General features: G+C 29.8%; 1 protein-coding gene and 1 long non-coding RNA gene across 4 annotated transcripts; both read left to right on the top strand.

Moving 5' to 3' along the window:
- Window positions 1-6444: 6444 nt before the first annotated feature.
- Window positions 6445-7181, top strand: LOC112707246 (conglutin-like). Its single transcript, XM_025758916.2, has one exon. The coding sequence runs from the start codon at window positions 6520-6522 to the stop codon at window positions 6955-6957; it is 438 nt and encodes a 145-aa protein (XP_025614701.1). The 5' UTR covers window positions 6445-6519; the 3' UTR covers window positions 6958-7181.
- Window positions 7182-11373: 4192 nt separating this feature from the next.
- LOC112707247 (uncharacterized) lies at window positions 11374-14241 on the top strand. 3 transcript variants are annotated; one of them, XR_003156015.3, is made up of 4 exons: window positions 11374-12005; window positions 12088-12215; window positions 12334-12471; window positions 14006-14241. It is a non-coding gene; the product is annotated as an uncharacterized lncRNA (long non-coding RNA). The 3 variants fall into 3 exon arrangements; XR_003156016.3 differs by having other exon boundaries at window positions 11388-12005; window positions 12309-12471; XR_011864808.1 differs by lacking the exon at window positions 12334-12471 and having other exon boundaries at window positions 11375-12005.
- The last annotated feature ends 314 nt before the right edge of the window (window positions 14242-14555 follow it).

Raw genomic sequence — 14555 nt, forward strand, 5'->3', positions numbered from 1 at the left:
TGATGTTTAACTCAATTTCTTTTATTTTGTGATGTCATTGGAAACATATACAAATGAGAACATGTACAAATGAGGATATAACATCCAAGTTGTAAGGTGAAAGATCTTTATCAAAGAATCCCTATAGCTAATCCCAAAATTAGCAACTCAAGGGCTCATAGGGGTTACATGAGAACAAAGGCAGAGAACATAATAATAAGGGTTCAGAGTAACAAAGAGTACAGAATGATTATCAGAGTTCAGACACGAGTTCAGAATAATACAAAAAATGTCAAATATACAATAGTAGATATTCAAGTGCCAGAATCTCATCTAAGAAAATAAGAGTACGTATTATATGACAAAAAAGGGAGCAAGACCAAAGACAAAAGGAAGAAAAGAAGAAAAAGAGTCTTACCAAATAAGAAGACAGAGTGAGAAGACAGAACAATGTTAAATATGGGAGTGTCCTTTGTCCTAAGAAAAACTCCCAATTGTTGAAGAAGACAGAGGATTTGGATGGTGGTGCTGCTGTGTAAATAAAAAAATACCCTAACAAAGATGATGAGAAACACGCTCTTCCCTATCCTCTCAGGTGTTCTCCCCTTCTTATGTGTCTCTCCAAATTCAGGTATTCAAATTTAAAACGCGTCCAATTAAAAGGCTAAGAGTTTCTCCCCTTCTTATTTCCTTATATATTAAATTATTATATTAAATCAAATCATCCCTCTTTTTTCATAATATATATATATATATGTTTTAATAATAATATTATGTATATATACATATACTACTTTTAAAAATAAATACATACATACAAATAAATTATGAATATATTCATTTACTAATCTTATTTATTTATTTATTTATTTTATTAATATTTAAAATATTTGCACAATAACATTCTTTTATTCATTTTTTTTATGAGTACATAATTATATTCATATTATATAGAAATATTTATATCTGAATATTTACAAATACATATCTCATTATGACAAAAAAAATAAATAAAAGAGGGGAGATTTGATTCTTTAGAGTTATGATATGTTAGCTTCTTAAAAAAAAATTATTATTCTTGTTCTATTGAGTACAAAAAAGTTTAATACAACTTAAGGGAATACTTTGTACCCTCAAAGACTGCATGGGGCTTATGATTGTGTACTAAAAATATAAACATTTTTTGTACATAATTATTTTTATAATGACCTACAAACATGGTCAAAAAAGAGTTAAGTTCCTCCTAAAAGTATTGAGCTAAAAGGATGGAACCCAAAATAACACCTTGAGGAGTTGAATTTCTCTTCAGTGGGAACTATATTGATGGAAGTGGATTGGTTGGATTTGGAGTGTAAAGGTGTCATCTAGTTGAAAGAAAACCAAACTAGATGTCCCTTCACTAATGTCACATGTCAGGAGCTTTAGTTTAACGTGTGGGAATCAACTTCCTACCCCTTTTCAGTTGACAAGACTTGAGGTGATCCCAAATACCTAAAGATATTTTGGAAAGAGCAGTAAACCAAATATCAGACTAAAACCATTGGCCAAGGGGTGTCCTCTTCATCATGGTTTTACACTATAAAAAGGACCTCAAGCCACCTCTGTAAAGCATCCTTCATCCTTCATCCTTCATCCTTCACTCTCACTTTTCACTTTCACCTTGATCATCTTCTTCTTCACAGACCTTGAAACTCTTTTCATCCTTTACTTTCACCTTCACCTTCATCCTCTTCTGAGAGCTTCTCTTCTCTGTAAACCATTCCTGTCCACTTTAAACAAAGTTCATTCATCCTCTTGTGACATTAGTGGAGGTCTCAACACTTGTTCTCCACCTCTCTTCCTCACTATTAGTTCTTGTATTGTTTATTTGTCATTAACAGAAGTGTCTTTCTCGCAAGTTTACTTACCCCTAATCTCTCACCTTAACTATTATTTTTCACTTAATCTATTTTCCACGAAACCCACCCGAATCAATAGACAAGGAAGAATGTTGAATTATTGCTCGATTTGCCAGCTCTGTTGATTTTATTTGTTGTTGAGGTTGAAATGTAAAATTGAAATCTGTTGTTTCCTGTTCTGTGTGTGCAGAAGTCATTGCTAAGTCCAAAAGTTTTGGTGCTGCATTCTTGACTTGTGCATATGATATTTGTTGAAATTTCTACCTCTGAAATTTCTGCTTCTAGATTTTGGTTGAATTGACTGCTTCTGGTTTATCTATAATTGTTAGATCCAGTGTGTCTATTGATGATTTTGTTGCTGCATTTCCTAATTCTGCATCCTCATAAATTGAATCTGAATTCTGGAATTGCAGAACTGGAATTGATGAATTTGTTGCTTCTGAATTTATTGAAATATTGATGATTGGGTGAGAATCTGATTCTGATTTGGCTTGAATATGGACAATTGGATGCTGCTGAAGAGGTTGATTAGCGTTCAAGATCACACAAATTTTGGTGCAAGTTGCTTGAATTTCTTCAAATATTTTAGTCCGTTCTTGATAATATGAATTTAAGCTTTGTAAATTAGTTTGAATTTATCCCAAATGGAATCTGCGGAATTACTATGGAAGTTTAGTATGGTGTTCAATGAAAGTATTATTTGATTCGAATTTGTATTAAGAGAAGAGAGAATTAGAGATAATAAAAAAAAATAAAAGAGAAATTCTTAGAATTAGGACAAAAGAAAAAAAATAAAATTTTTAATTATATCATATATATTTTACATTATTACATCATAGTCTTATTTATAATCTTATTTATAGTATAATTCTTATTCTCTAATTGGATTAGCTCAATAATAATCCTATAAAAAACATACAACAAAAATAGCTTAGAAAACGAGCAAAAAGAGAGAGAAAAGGATTGAGTAAGGTAGCATTTACAAAATAAATACTAATGTAAATAAATATAATTTACATAATATAATTTACAACGTTCAGGTTAGTTGTACTGTTTTTAAGGAACTGTGGCTTAGCTTGATCACAAAAAACTGAATTTCAACCATTATAATTCAGCATGAATTTAATGTGAATATCTTCACATACTGTACCATACAAGAATGCAATCCACAATAAGGAATAAGCACACTGAAAGACACTGTGTTAATGGAAAAAAAACATAGATATTCTTAATCTTTATTACCTCTTGACCCCATTTAGTGTTAGTTTCATAGTTACATGAAATCAAAAGTAGAGTCTCTTCATCAGGTAAAATTTTCTCGCCATTCACCAAATTAAGAGTGAAATTTTGTTGTTTTAAGGATTTGATTAACTTGTTGGATGTGCCAAATTGTTATTGGAGTTCAAGTTCAGTGGCTAAAATTATTGAAAACATATAATTATATGAGTATGCAGTTATGATACTCATATCTAAAGCAAAAACAACTGAATAATTTCAATAGAAACCAAACATCCAAGAACATGCTAAATTCATTGCAACCATCTACAATAACAACTTATTCTACAAGTTCCAACACAGTAACATTGCAATAATAGAGTTTTTCATTATGAATAATCAAACACCTCAGTCATATTCAGTGCATATACAACTAATAGTAAGAGAAACAGATATCATCACAGCAACAAATCAACCCACTAACCTCCAGTAACTCATCGACCACAGAATGGGTTTGGCTGCCGTAACAGCAACAAGGTCTACCCATTTAATTTTCACGGCTTTAAGGGGCTGACACAGGACGAACAATGCAGGAAGCAGGGGTTGCCCACAGTAGTCTCGGTATTGGCACTGAGGCAATTCACGACCCAGGCTCCTACGACGTTCAACTACGGCGACGATGAGTCTCTCTGGTGAAGCCCACGCAAGACCCACGACAGAAAGCGGGGGGCGAGCGAACTGGCTGCGATCGAAGATGTAGGAGGCGCGCGCTGGAGGGTGAGCAGCAGGTCTGGTCGGTGCTGATGGAGGTGCGGGGTCACTTGGTGCCGCTGTTGTAAGATGGTCAAGAGAGGTCTCAAGGGTTGGGTACGTAAGAGGGTTGCCGGCGGTGCTCAAATAGAGAGGAATTGGAGAAAAATTGAATTAGGGATTAGATGAATATAATTAAAATAAAACTAAATGAGATTTTTAAAATTAGAGTGAAAGATGAGTTAGTTTTTATTTTTTATTGATATTGGGCTTAATAAACAACCCATTGTATACATTATATAGATACTCCATTGGCTCCCTAGCGAGATTCTAAAAAAATATTAATTTAAACCAAATCAAAATTTGATTCATCATTTTTCGGTCAAATTAATTTGTCTAACCTAATTTTGACAAAAATAACACGATTTAATGTGTTAAATTTTAATTATTTAAAAACATCTTAAAAAAAGACGTTTTAGACGTCTTTATTAAAGTGACTCTCTTATTCAATACCGTTATTTTAATACTTTATCAATTGGTATTTTTGAATTTCGCTTGATTGTATTAAGACTGAATTAATGATAATAAAATTCAAAATTTTTACCGGATAAAATAGTCCTTTCAATTAAAAAGAAAGGGTACAGTGGTTAATCTCATTAGGGGTTTAGAAATATAATTATTTATATATTTTTTTATAATAAAATATTTTAGAAAAATAATTTTATGATATATTATCTAATATTTTACTATTTAACATACTATTGATTTTAGTATCAGAGTGTCTTGTAGGATGTTCATTCAATTTGGTTCTATACGACTATACATGACGAAGTTGTGATATTCAATCTCCACCTCTTCTATCTGTGAACTCGCTTTGAATTCGAACAAATATATTATCAGATATTTTATAATTAAAAATCTAAAATTTAATTCTTTTGAATAAAAAATTAAAATATAAAATAAATAAAAATATCTATACAAAAAATCAAGCAAATTAAAAAAAAATCTTACTTAAAAAATATTATAATATAACTATTAATTTAGAATTGTTAGTCGCAATTTCGAGTTAAACTCTAAAATAGTCTTTGAAATTGGCATCGTACATTAAAATTGTCCTTAAAATCTCAATTGCACCAATTATATCCCTGAGGTTGACAAAAGTACACCACTTAACCCATTTTTTATGAACGACGTGATAACATGGCTTGATGACGTGGGCTGTTAGTGGCACGTATCACTCTATAGTTTGGCCACGTGTAATGATATAGTGATGTGGTGACTAGTAACACATGGCATGCTGATGTAGATGGTTGTGCCACGTGTCACAATGCTATTTGGCCACGTGTCCGTTTGTGCCACGTGTCGCAAAAGTATTCATCGTATCTACGCACGTCCATTATATCATAATTGTAAATGCACCAAATTAGTCCCTCACTTTACATTAAGTGACTCATTTTAGTCCCTAAAATTGAATATCGTGCACCAAACTAATCCTTTCATTAATTTTTTTCATTTTTTTAAAAAATTTAAATTTTTTAATATTTTAAATACATTAATTTCAATTCTATTTTTTTATATATCGTTTAAATATATGTACTTTCATAAAAACTCTCATTCTCTAATTAGACTAATTCAATACTAATTTTATCATTATCCCATCCTTATCAATACGTATAAATTAATAATTGTACTGAAACAATTACCTTTGTTTATTAATCAATTACAATTTTTGTTTTACATGTGTGCTTTTAGCCGGTGGGTTGTCAAATTTGTGAAAAATAAAAGAGTAGACGCAAATTAAAAAATAAATAAAATAATAAATGTTTATTTCGATTTTTGGTTATTTATTTAAAAAATAAAATATTTTTTATAATTTAAAAATTTTAAAATAATTTTTAATTATTTAAATAATTAATCTAAATAATTTTATAAATTGTGACCTGTTAATGTATCAATAACTGCTTAAATCAATATCAAAAACGATTTAAACTAATTATTTAATTATTTAGATAATTAGAGATTGATTAAAAATTTTTAAATTTAGAAAAAAATTAGTTATCGTTCAAGCAAATATTTAAAGAACAAAAAAAATATTTACTCAATAAAAAATAAAATTTGAAAACAAATTAGACGATGAATATATTGAAGTAAGGCTAATTCTATATACTTATTATTTAATGTTTAAATTTTATCTAATTTATTTTTTATAATAAATTTTAAATATATAAAATTTATTAATTTATATACTTTAAAATAAATATTAATTATTTATTTTTTTTCAAAAGATATCAAATTTGAAGGCACCATAACATCCAGGTGGAAGAACATGGCTATTGTAATAAATATGTGTGTTTACTGAAGGTGCATTGAACATCATCATCTTCATTGATCATATAGCACATACATAATTACTACAGCAAAGCCTGACATGCTGATTAATGAAAAACAAAAGGGAATCTTGGAGTATTTGCATGCATGAAAATGTAACGTGGAAGCACAAAAGCAATGAATGAAGCAAACAAAGCCACACCACCCTCCATTCCCTTTACACGTACCTCACATGCTAAGCCCTGTTTCCCCTATAAATACCCCTGCTGCCACCATCAACACTACTCATAAAAAAGTCACACACAACTAACACACTACTCCTCAAGCATCATCACATTCCACCACCACCATGGCCAAGTCCACCATCCTGGTAGCCCTCCTTGCCCTCGTCCTGGTGGCACACGCCTCCGCGATGAGGCGCGAGAGGGGGCGACAAGGGGACTCATCAAGCTGCGAGAGGCAGGTAGACAGGGTGAACCTCAAGCCCTGCGAGCAGCACATAATGCAGAGGATAATGGGCGAGCAAGAGCAGTACGACTCCTACGATATTAGGAGTACTCGATCCTCCGACCAGCAACAGAGGTGCTGCGATGAGCTGGACCAGATGGAGAACACAGAGAGATGCATGTGCGAGGCATTGCAGCAGATAATGGAGAACCAGTGCGATAGGTTGCAGGACAGGCAAATGGTGCAGCAGTTCAAGAGAGAGCTCATGAACTTGCCTCAACAGTGTAACTTCAGGGCACCACAGCGTTGCGATTTGGACGTGAGTGGCGGCAGATGCTAGACTCAAAAATAATAATCTGTGCCAAAAGAAACTAGTAGGAAGTAGCTTATGAGCTATTATGTATGCTTGTTTCGTTAATAATAAATATCATCACTGTATGAATGTGGTGATAGGTAAGGTTATATGAGCACCTTCGGTGTGCTCTTATGGCTTTACCTATGTTTTGCTACTGCAAAGTTTTAACCACCATGAAATAAAAGATCTTCAAGTATATTATGTTTTAATTTCTTTGACATTAATGAAAATCAAACTCTTCTAACTTTTTTTAAATAAAATTTTTGATACTATGACATTTAAACAGAACAAAAATATTTAGTAAACAAAAAATATTAATAAAAAATTATTAAAAATTATTATTTTTAGTTTTATTTAATGTATTTTATAATAAATAAATATTAAATAAGACATATTTAAATTATTTAGGTAGATTATTTTTTGTTTTCTAACATTACCATAAACAGTGCATATATAAATAGTTATACGGTTTATTTATATTTGTAATAAAGCTGATCCGGACAATGATACCATAAAAATGTAGTTAGCTTATTAAGCAGAGATTAGAGGGACAATGATATCATTAAAAGAAAATATAGTTAGCTTATTAAGCAGAGATTAGACGGGTTGTAGGCGAGGGACTGCAATGGTATTGAAAATTGATTTACTGTAATAAGAGAATTAAGAATATAAGTGAAAAAAAATAGATAGAAAAGAGAATGATTAAGAAGGAAGAAGAAGAGATCAGATGACATTTCATAATTTACACATATTCACTCTTATTATTACAATTTCGAATATTCATATAAATACATATATTATTTTAATAATATTTAATATTTAAATTTATTTCTATTAATGAACTAAATCTAATTATATTCATTACATTATATTTTTCTTTAGTGAACAGAAAGACAAATTCTATTCTTAATTCTATTTATAAATTTTCTTTTCTTGTAAGCAAAATAATATTATACTAATGGAAATCAAAATAAGCTTTATTAGAAAGAGAATTTTCTCGGGTTTTAAAATGTGTTTTAAAATGTGGAGAAATTGTTAGAGTCAGCATAAAATATATGTTAAAATATAAATATACATTGAAAATAAATTAAATTACAGATATATATCGAATATATGTTAAAATATAAATATACATTAAAAATAAATTAAATTACAGATATACATCGAAAATAAATTAAACTAACTACAGTGGCGGATTGAAAATTTTTTTTAAGGGATTAAAAATTTTAATAAAAAATTGTATAATAGTATTTATATTAAAATAAAATTTATAAATATAATTATTTTATTTTTAAATTTATTATTAATATGTAGGATTATATATGGTTAAGATTAACAAAAAATAATTCTAATTTTGATTAATAAAAAAATTTGTTTAGGTTAATAAGCCAATTTGATTTTAAATAAAAGAGTAAATTATCATTTTTGTCCCTAACGTTTGGGGTAAATCTAAAAGTTGTCCTAACGTTTTAATCGTCCTATTTAAATCCCTAACGTTTTAAAATTGACTCAATGTTGTCCTGCTGTTAGGGATCTGTTAACAGAATTGACGGCGAGACAAAAATATTGAGGATAAAAATGATATATAGAAATAAATTTTAATTTTATTCTTCAATAATATCAATTTTTTACTATACATAGTATTCAATTATTTTTTAATCACATCTAAGTAAATTACACTTAATCATATTATTTTCATTCTAAATAAATTAATTTTTTTATAATTTTACTCTTAAAGATTTTTAGTTATCATGAAATGTTTGTAGAATGATTAGTATATAAACTTGCGAAAAAAATATATATACAATAAAATATAAATTATACCTTTTCTCTCTAATGTATCAAAATTCTTTAAAATTATAAAAAAATAAATTTATTTAAAATGAAAGTAATATGATTAAGTATAATTTACTTAGATGTAATTAAAAAATATTTAAATACTATGTATAGTAAAATATTGATATTATTAAAAGATAAAATTAAATTAAAATTTATTTTTGTGTATCGTTTTCGTCCTATTTAAGTCCCTAACGTTTAAAATCGTCTCAATTTTGTCCCGCCGTCAATTCTGTTAACGGATCCCAAACGACAGGATAACATTGAATCAATTTTGAAATGTTAGAGACTTAAATAGAACGATTGAAATGTTAGGGACAACTTTGAGACTTACTCCAAACATTGGGGACAAAAATAATACTTTACTCTAAATAAAAAATCAATTTAAAAAAATCAGTTTTTACATGAAAAAAATTAGTTTTTGCAATAAAAATATATTTTAGTTTTAGATTTTTCTTTTTAAAAAAATTATTTTTATTTAAATTATATAAAATTAATAATAACTTATAAATTATTTTTTAACATTTTAAAAAATTAATTTTACTTTTGATAATATTTATCTCTCAAAAATCTCAAGATTAATTATTTTTATTATTTATTTTATTACAAATTAAATAATATAATATAACAAAATAAGTCTTAAATTTCTAATAAAATAAAAATATCAAAATTTATTAACGTAAACAGTATTATACTATAATGGCATTGAATTTGTAAAATTGATTTAAAAATAAAATAATAACTTTTTATTAATAACTGATATTACTACTAGTTATATTATAATTTTTATTATTTTAAAAATAAAATAATGCATGAAACTATATGAGAAGTTAAATATAATTTAGTGTTAATTCTATAATGATATTTAATTTGTAACGTTGATTTAAAGATATGTCACTTGTTATTGATTTAAATATATGCTATTTATTATGTCAAATAGGATAGGATAAAAAGTTTGAAAGAATGGTAAAAATAGACATAAAACTCAAATACATAAGTTAAAAATATATCAATTTAATCAAACAAGCTAATTTTATTTTCTTTAAAGTAGAATTACTAATATTTTTATAAAAATTTTAGGAGGCATGCCTCTTTACCCACATAAAACTTTATCACTGAATATATTAATAACTGATTTTAGTGACTTATTTTAACGTATAAATAATATTTTTAAGTTGTCTAAAAATAGCTACTCATCAATGTTGGGTTTACTTTTTGATATAGGACCTATCTCTTTGTATTTGTGTTAGACATGTGAGTAGTAGGTAACTTAAAAGATACCTTACTAGAATTCTATTTGTTTAAAAAATACCTAACCCATCATGTGTTTAAAATAATTTTCTTTAAAGTTGGTCCAAATTTTAACCAACATTTGACATTTAATTTGATTTAGACTTAGTATGTATAGTAAGGGCTTAATTCCTAAAGATGGGTTTTCACCTTCTCATCATTTTCCTTTATGAAGAGAAAAAGCATCACGTCAAAGTAGTCACTAATCACCTCTAAATTTGTCTGTATCGTTGTTATCTATAGGCTCTTGTCTTAGGTTTACACATATACACAGTGAAAAACCACATATTATATAGAATAAACACCAAAATAACAAAAAAAAAAATCACAAAACATAATTTTTATTTTTTCTGTATCTCTATATATTTTCAACATAGATGAGAATAAATACTCATGTCCTGTCTTATCTTGCTGCTCGATCCATCAAAATTCAAAAGACTGGAGTTATTTACGAATTAGATTGGTTTGGATTTAAGAAAAAAAAAATCAATCTGGACATATTAGATTCAAATTGGATTAGTTTGGATGATTAGATATATTAAAAATAAAATTAAAAAATAATTAAAAAAATATTTTTTTAAATATTATAAATGTATATGTAATAAAAAAATAATACGTCATCGATTCAAACTTAATTAAATAACTATCATTATTTAGAATACAATAAGATTAAGAGAAAATTGTATATATATATATTATTAAATTTTATTTACTTATTTTAATTAATATTAAACTAATTAGATAATTAGTTTGCTTCAGATTTGATGTAAGACCATAACTTTTTAAAAAAAATATATTATTATGAGTTAATTTCAATTTATTTATTCACTAGAGACTTTATTTTTAGAAATTATTTTATTAAAAGTAATTAAATCAAGTTTTGACAATTAAATTAGAAATTATACTTTAATTTTATAGTCATTAAATAATTTTCTATATTTAAATTATACAACTTAACAGTTGTAAAAGAATAAAAATTTTATACAATTTAGTTAAATAATTAAGATTCTAGAATTTAATACTTTTAATTTTATAAACAAAAAAAAATTAATTATATTATTTCTAATTCTAAATTAAAATATTTAATTAAATGTCAATTAGTAAATTGATAATCAAATAATATTTTGAAAGTAATTTTAATGAATTAAATTAGATTTTCAATTAACACTCTATATCTTAATTTGATTAAAATTAACCAAATCTAAATTAAAATTAATACTGTATACTATGTTTTCTTTTATATAAATTTTAAATACTAATTCTCTACTTTAACTTTATCATTAGTTTTTCTTTTCCAGTTTTCCTTATTTCTTTATATTCACCGCTACCAACCTTTCTTCCCTAACCTTCCCCAAAACCCAGCTTCAGAAAAACTAAAGAAAGAAAGAAAAGAAGAAAAGGAAGAGAGGAGTGGGGAACCGTGGGAAAAGGAAAGAAGGGGGAGAGGAGAAGGACGGCATCGGCGGGCGTCACTGCCGCCGCGCCGCCGTGTCGCACTGATGAGGGAGAGCGTCGGGGAGGAAGTAGCTTGCCGCCGCCTTGGCATCCTTCTGCTCGCGTCATCACCGCCAGCTTTGTCGGATCCTTACCGCCGAACCCGTTCTTGCCGCCGCCGTTGGAATCACAAACAGGGGAAGGAGAAGACGCGGGTCAGTGCCGCGAGGAGGAGCGCGACCCGCTACACAACGCTGCGCCGCCGTGTTGTTGCCGTCGCCGAGCTCCCATGGTTGCCGCCGGCAAGATTCAAAGGGAGAGAAGCTCGAGGAAAGAGAAAGATCGACAGAGGAGGTTTTGTTTGAGCGGCCGTGCCTCCATCGCCTTTCACCACTGCAGATCCGCCACCGTCCACCGCGCCGCACCACGCCACGTCGCCGCCGGAAACCGCCACTGAGGCCTAAGTCTGTTTGGTAAGCTCTAATCTTGCCTCAGATCTTCTTTTCTGTTAAGTTGGTTCTACTGTGAGTTGTTTACTGAGGTTGTTTGCGTCAGGTTATACAGTCACCACTGTTGCTTGTGTGGCTACGCCGTGGTGGTTATAGCTGCCGCCACAGTCACCGCCTGAATGCCCTGGAATTTCTATTGTCTTGCCCTAATTCAAGTCCAGTGTCACTACCCTGGTTTAACCTTTTTCCCTGGTTCTGTTTCACTTTTACACGCTAACCTGCCTTGGTTTCATTTATTTGTTTGTTCTGGTTTAAATTCCATTTTAGTTTCGGTGTTGCCTTGAACTTTCAGTGTTGTTCTTGCATTTGATTTCATCAAATTCGAATCCTGCTGCAACCATTGTCATTACTGTAAGAAAATTAACGCTGCCGCGAATTAGGAAGGAAAGGGGATTGTCGCGTTTAAATTACACGATTTTGGCTAATCAAGGTAGGAGTTTTTCTTAAATCTATTTTACATTACAGGGTTGTTATAAATCGATAATAACGCGTAAAATACATTTTTTGTGATTTCGTGAGTCTTATGAAATGAATGGAGTTGTTTTGGTTGAATGAGATCATTAGTTTGATTTGATATTAAACCGATTTGATATTGGAATTTGATTTTAAAATAAACTTGGAAAAGACTTGATATTTGAAAACGGGTTATTTATTGAGAATGATTTGCTATTTTGGAAATGATTCGAAAAGTGTTTGAGGGAATGGTTTGGTTTGAAACTGTTTGAGAAGACCGAAAATTCTTAACTATTGATTGATGCTGTTGGTTGAAGTCGGTTTAAATTGTGATTTATAGGATTTGTTGATTGAATTCTGGATTTTGTAATTTCCTTGGGTTAAGTGTTGTTGTTGTGATAATGGTTGTTGGAAGTGATTTGATTGATTAACAGGTGTTTGGTTTGGTTTGGTTGGACCCGAACAGGGTGGCAGAATTCGAGTTTTAGAGGAGATGCTGCCGAAATTTTATAAAACTGGAAGTTTTGTTTGAAGTAATTGTTTAAAATGATTTAGTTCTTAAACGTTATTTGTTTCGGATTGATTTATTTAAAAAAGAAAGATTTATGTTTGGAATTGAGATTGTTGATTAACGGAAAGAAGGATGATGAGGATTGATTTGAAATATGATTTTTGAATGAATTTGGAAATGGGATATGGATTGACGAATGATGATGATATTGAGAATGGCTTAGATATTGATGAATGAATTATTTATGTGGCTTATGAATTTGAAATATCTGAGATACGAGGTTCCCTGGATTAAGTGCTGTGGTTTGCCACCATGTGTACCAGGTTGAAAACTCGATACTCTGTTGATCCTACGACGTAAGTGTGACCGGGCACTATATAAATTCCCGGAAATGTTACCCCCATTGAGCAATATTGATTATTTGAGAAAAAACTATGCATAGACTCTTGGGGATGCACGTCAGGGGACAGTCTAAGGACAATTCAAACTTGTCGGGTTGGCTGGATAACCGACAGATGAGCCTCATCAGCCATAGGACAGGCATGCATCATATGCATTTGTATGCTTTGCTTGGGTTTGAACTTGTTTTGGTTTGCCTAATTGCTAAACTGTTCTTAACTGCTACTTGAACTATATGCTGTAACTGCTACCTACTTGTGCTTTTCTTGTCTGTCTTGCCTGTGTTTGTCCTGACGTGCTACATTTGAGAATGAATTTTGGTGCTGAACTAATGATTGTGTTGTTTGATTGCGTGGTTGATTTCTGATTGAGGTTTTCTTATAAGAAAGGAAAGGTTTCAAATTTCTTGAAAGATTAAACATTGTTTCTTTGAAAAGGTTTTGAACGATTTTTCTATTGGTTTTTAAAAGATTCATAAGGCATTGATAATCATTGAGCTTGAAAACAGTTTTCTCATTAAATATCTTCTTATGACAACTTTGAAGTTCTGTGGTGAGACCATGTGGTTAGGTTCTCACCCCCTTCAGCTTTACCTTTTCAGGAACCGGATGAAGAAGCATTAAGAAGAGTTATACTGTGTTTGGTTTATAAGTGTTGTATTAATTAGATTATTTTCTTCTCTCGTCCTTGTTGATACAAGTTTGTAAGAGGGATAGGAATTGTATGTTTTATATGTATATTATATTATGAGTTATTATGTAAGGAGTCTTGTATATGAATCTATGCCTGTTTGTATTTTTCTTAAGATAAAGTGTTTATTTTCGGTTTTCTATGAAATCAGTGATACAGTGTCGAGTCACAGGCTCCTATTTGAGTATTTAGTATATAAAGTAGTCGTAATACTTCTTCCTATCAGAGTGTGCAGCCGGAAGCGTGACTTCTGATAGTGAGGGTGTTACATTTGACAATTTCAGAATCAATATCTGAATCAATTAAAATCAAATTTAATTGGATCTGGTTTGATTATATCTAATTACCCATTAAATTCAAAGCAAATATAATCAAATTGAATCGATTTTGGATGCAGTCTTGCTATACATCCAAAATGAAAGTACTATTCTCTCTTCTAAATTTATTTTAGAAAAATATTT

Source organism: Arachis hypogaea, chromosome 8, assembly GCF_003086295.3.
Source record: "Arachis hypogaea cultivar Tifrunner chromosome 8, arahy.Tifrunner.gnm2.J5K5, whole genome shotgun sequence".
NCBI lineage: Eukaryota > Viridiplantae > Streptophyta > Magnoliopsida > Fabales > Fabaceae > Arachis > Arachis hypogaea.

Excerpts from the sequence above, each read along its gene's own strand:
- LOC112707246 (XM_025758916.2), top strand. The coding sequence starts at position 6,520 with ATGGCCAAGTCCACCATCCTGGTAGCCCTCCTTGCCCTCGTCCTGGTG.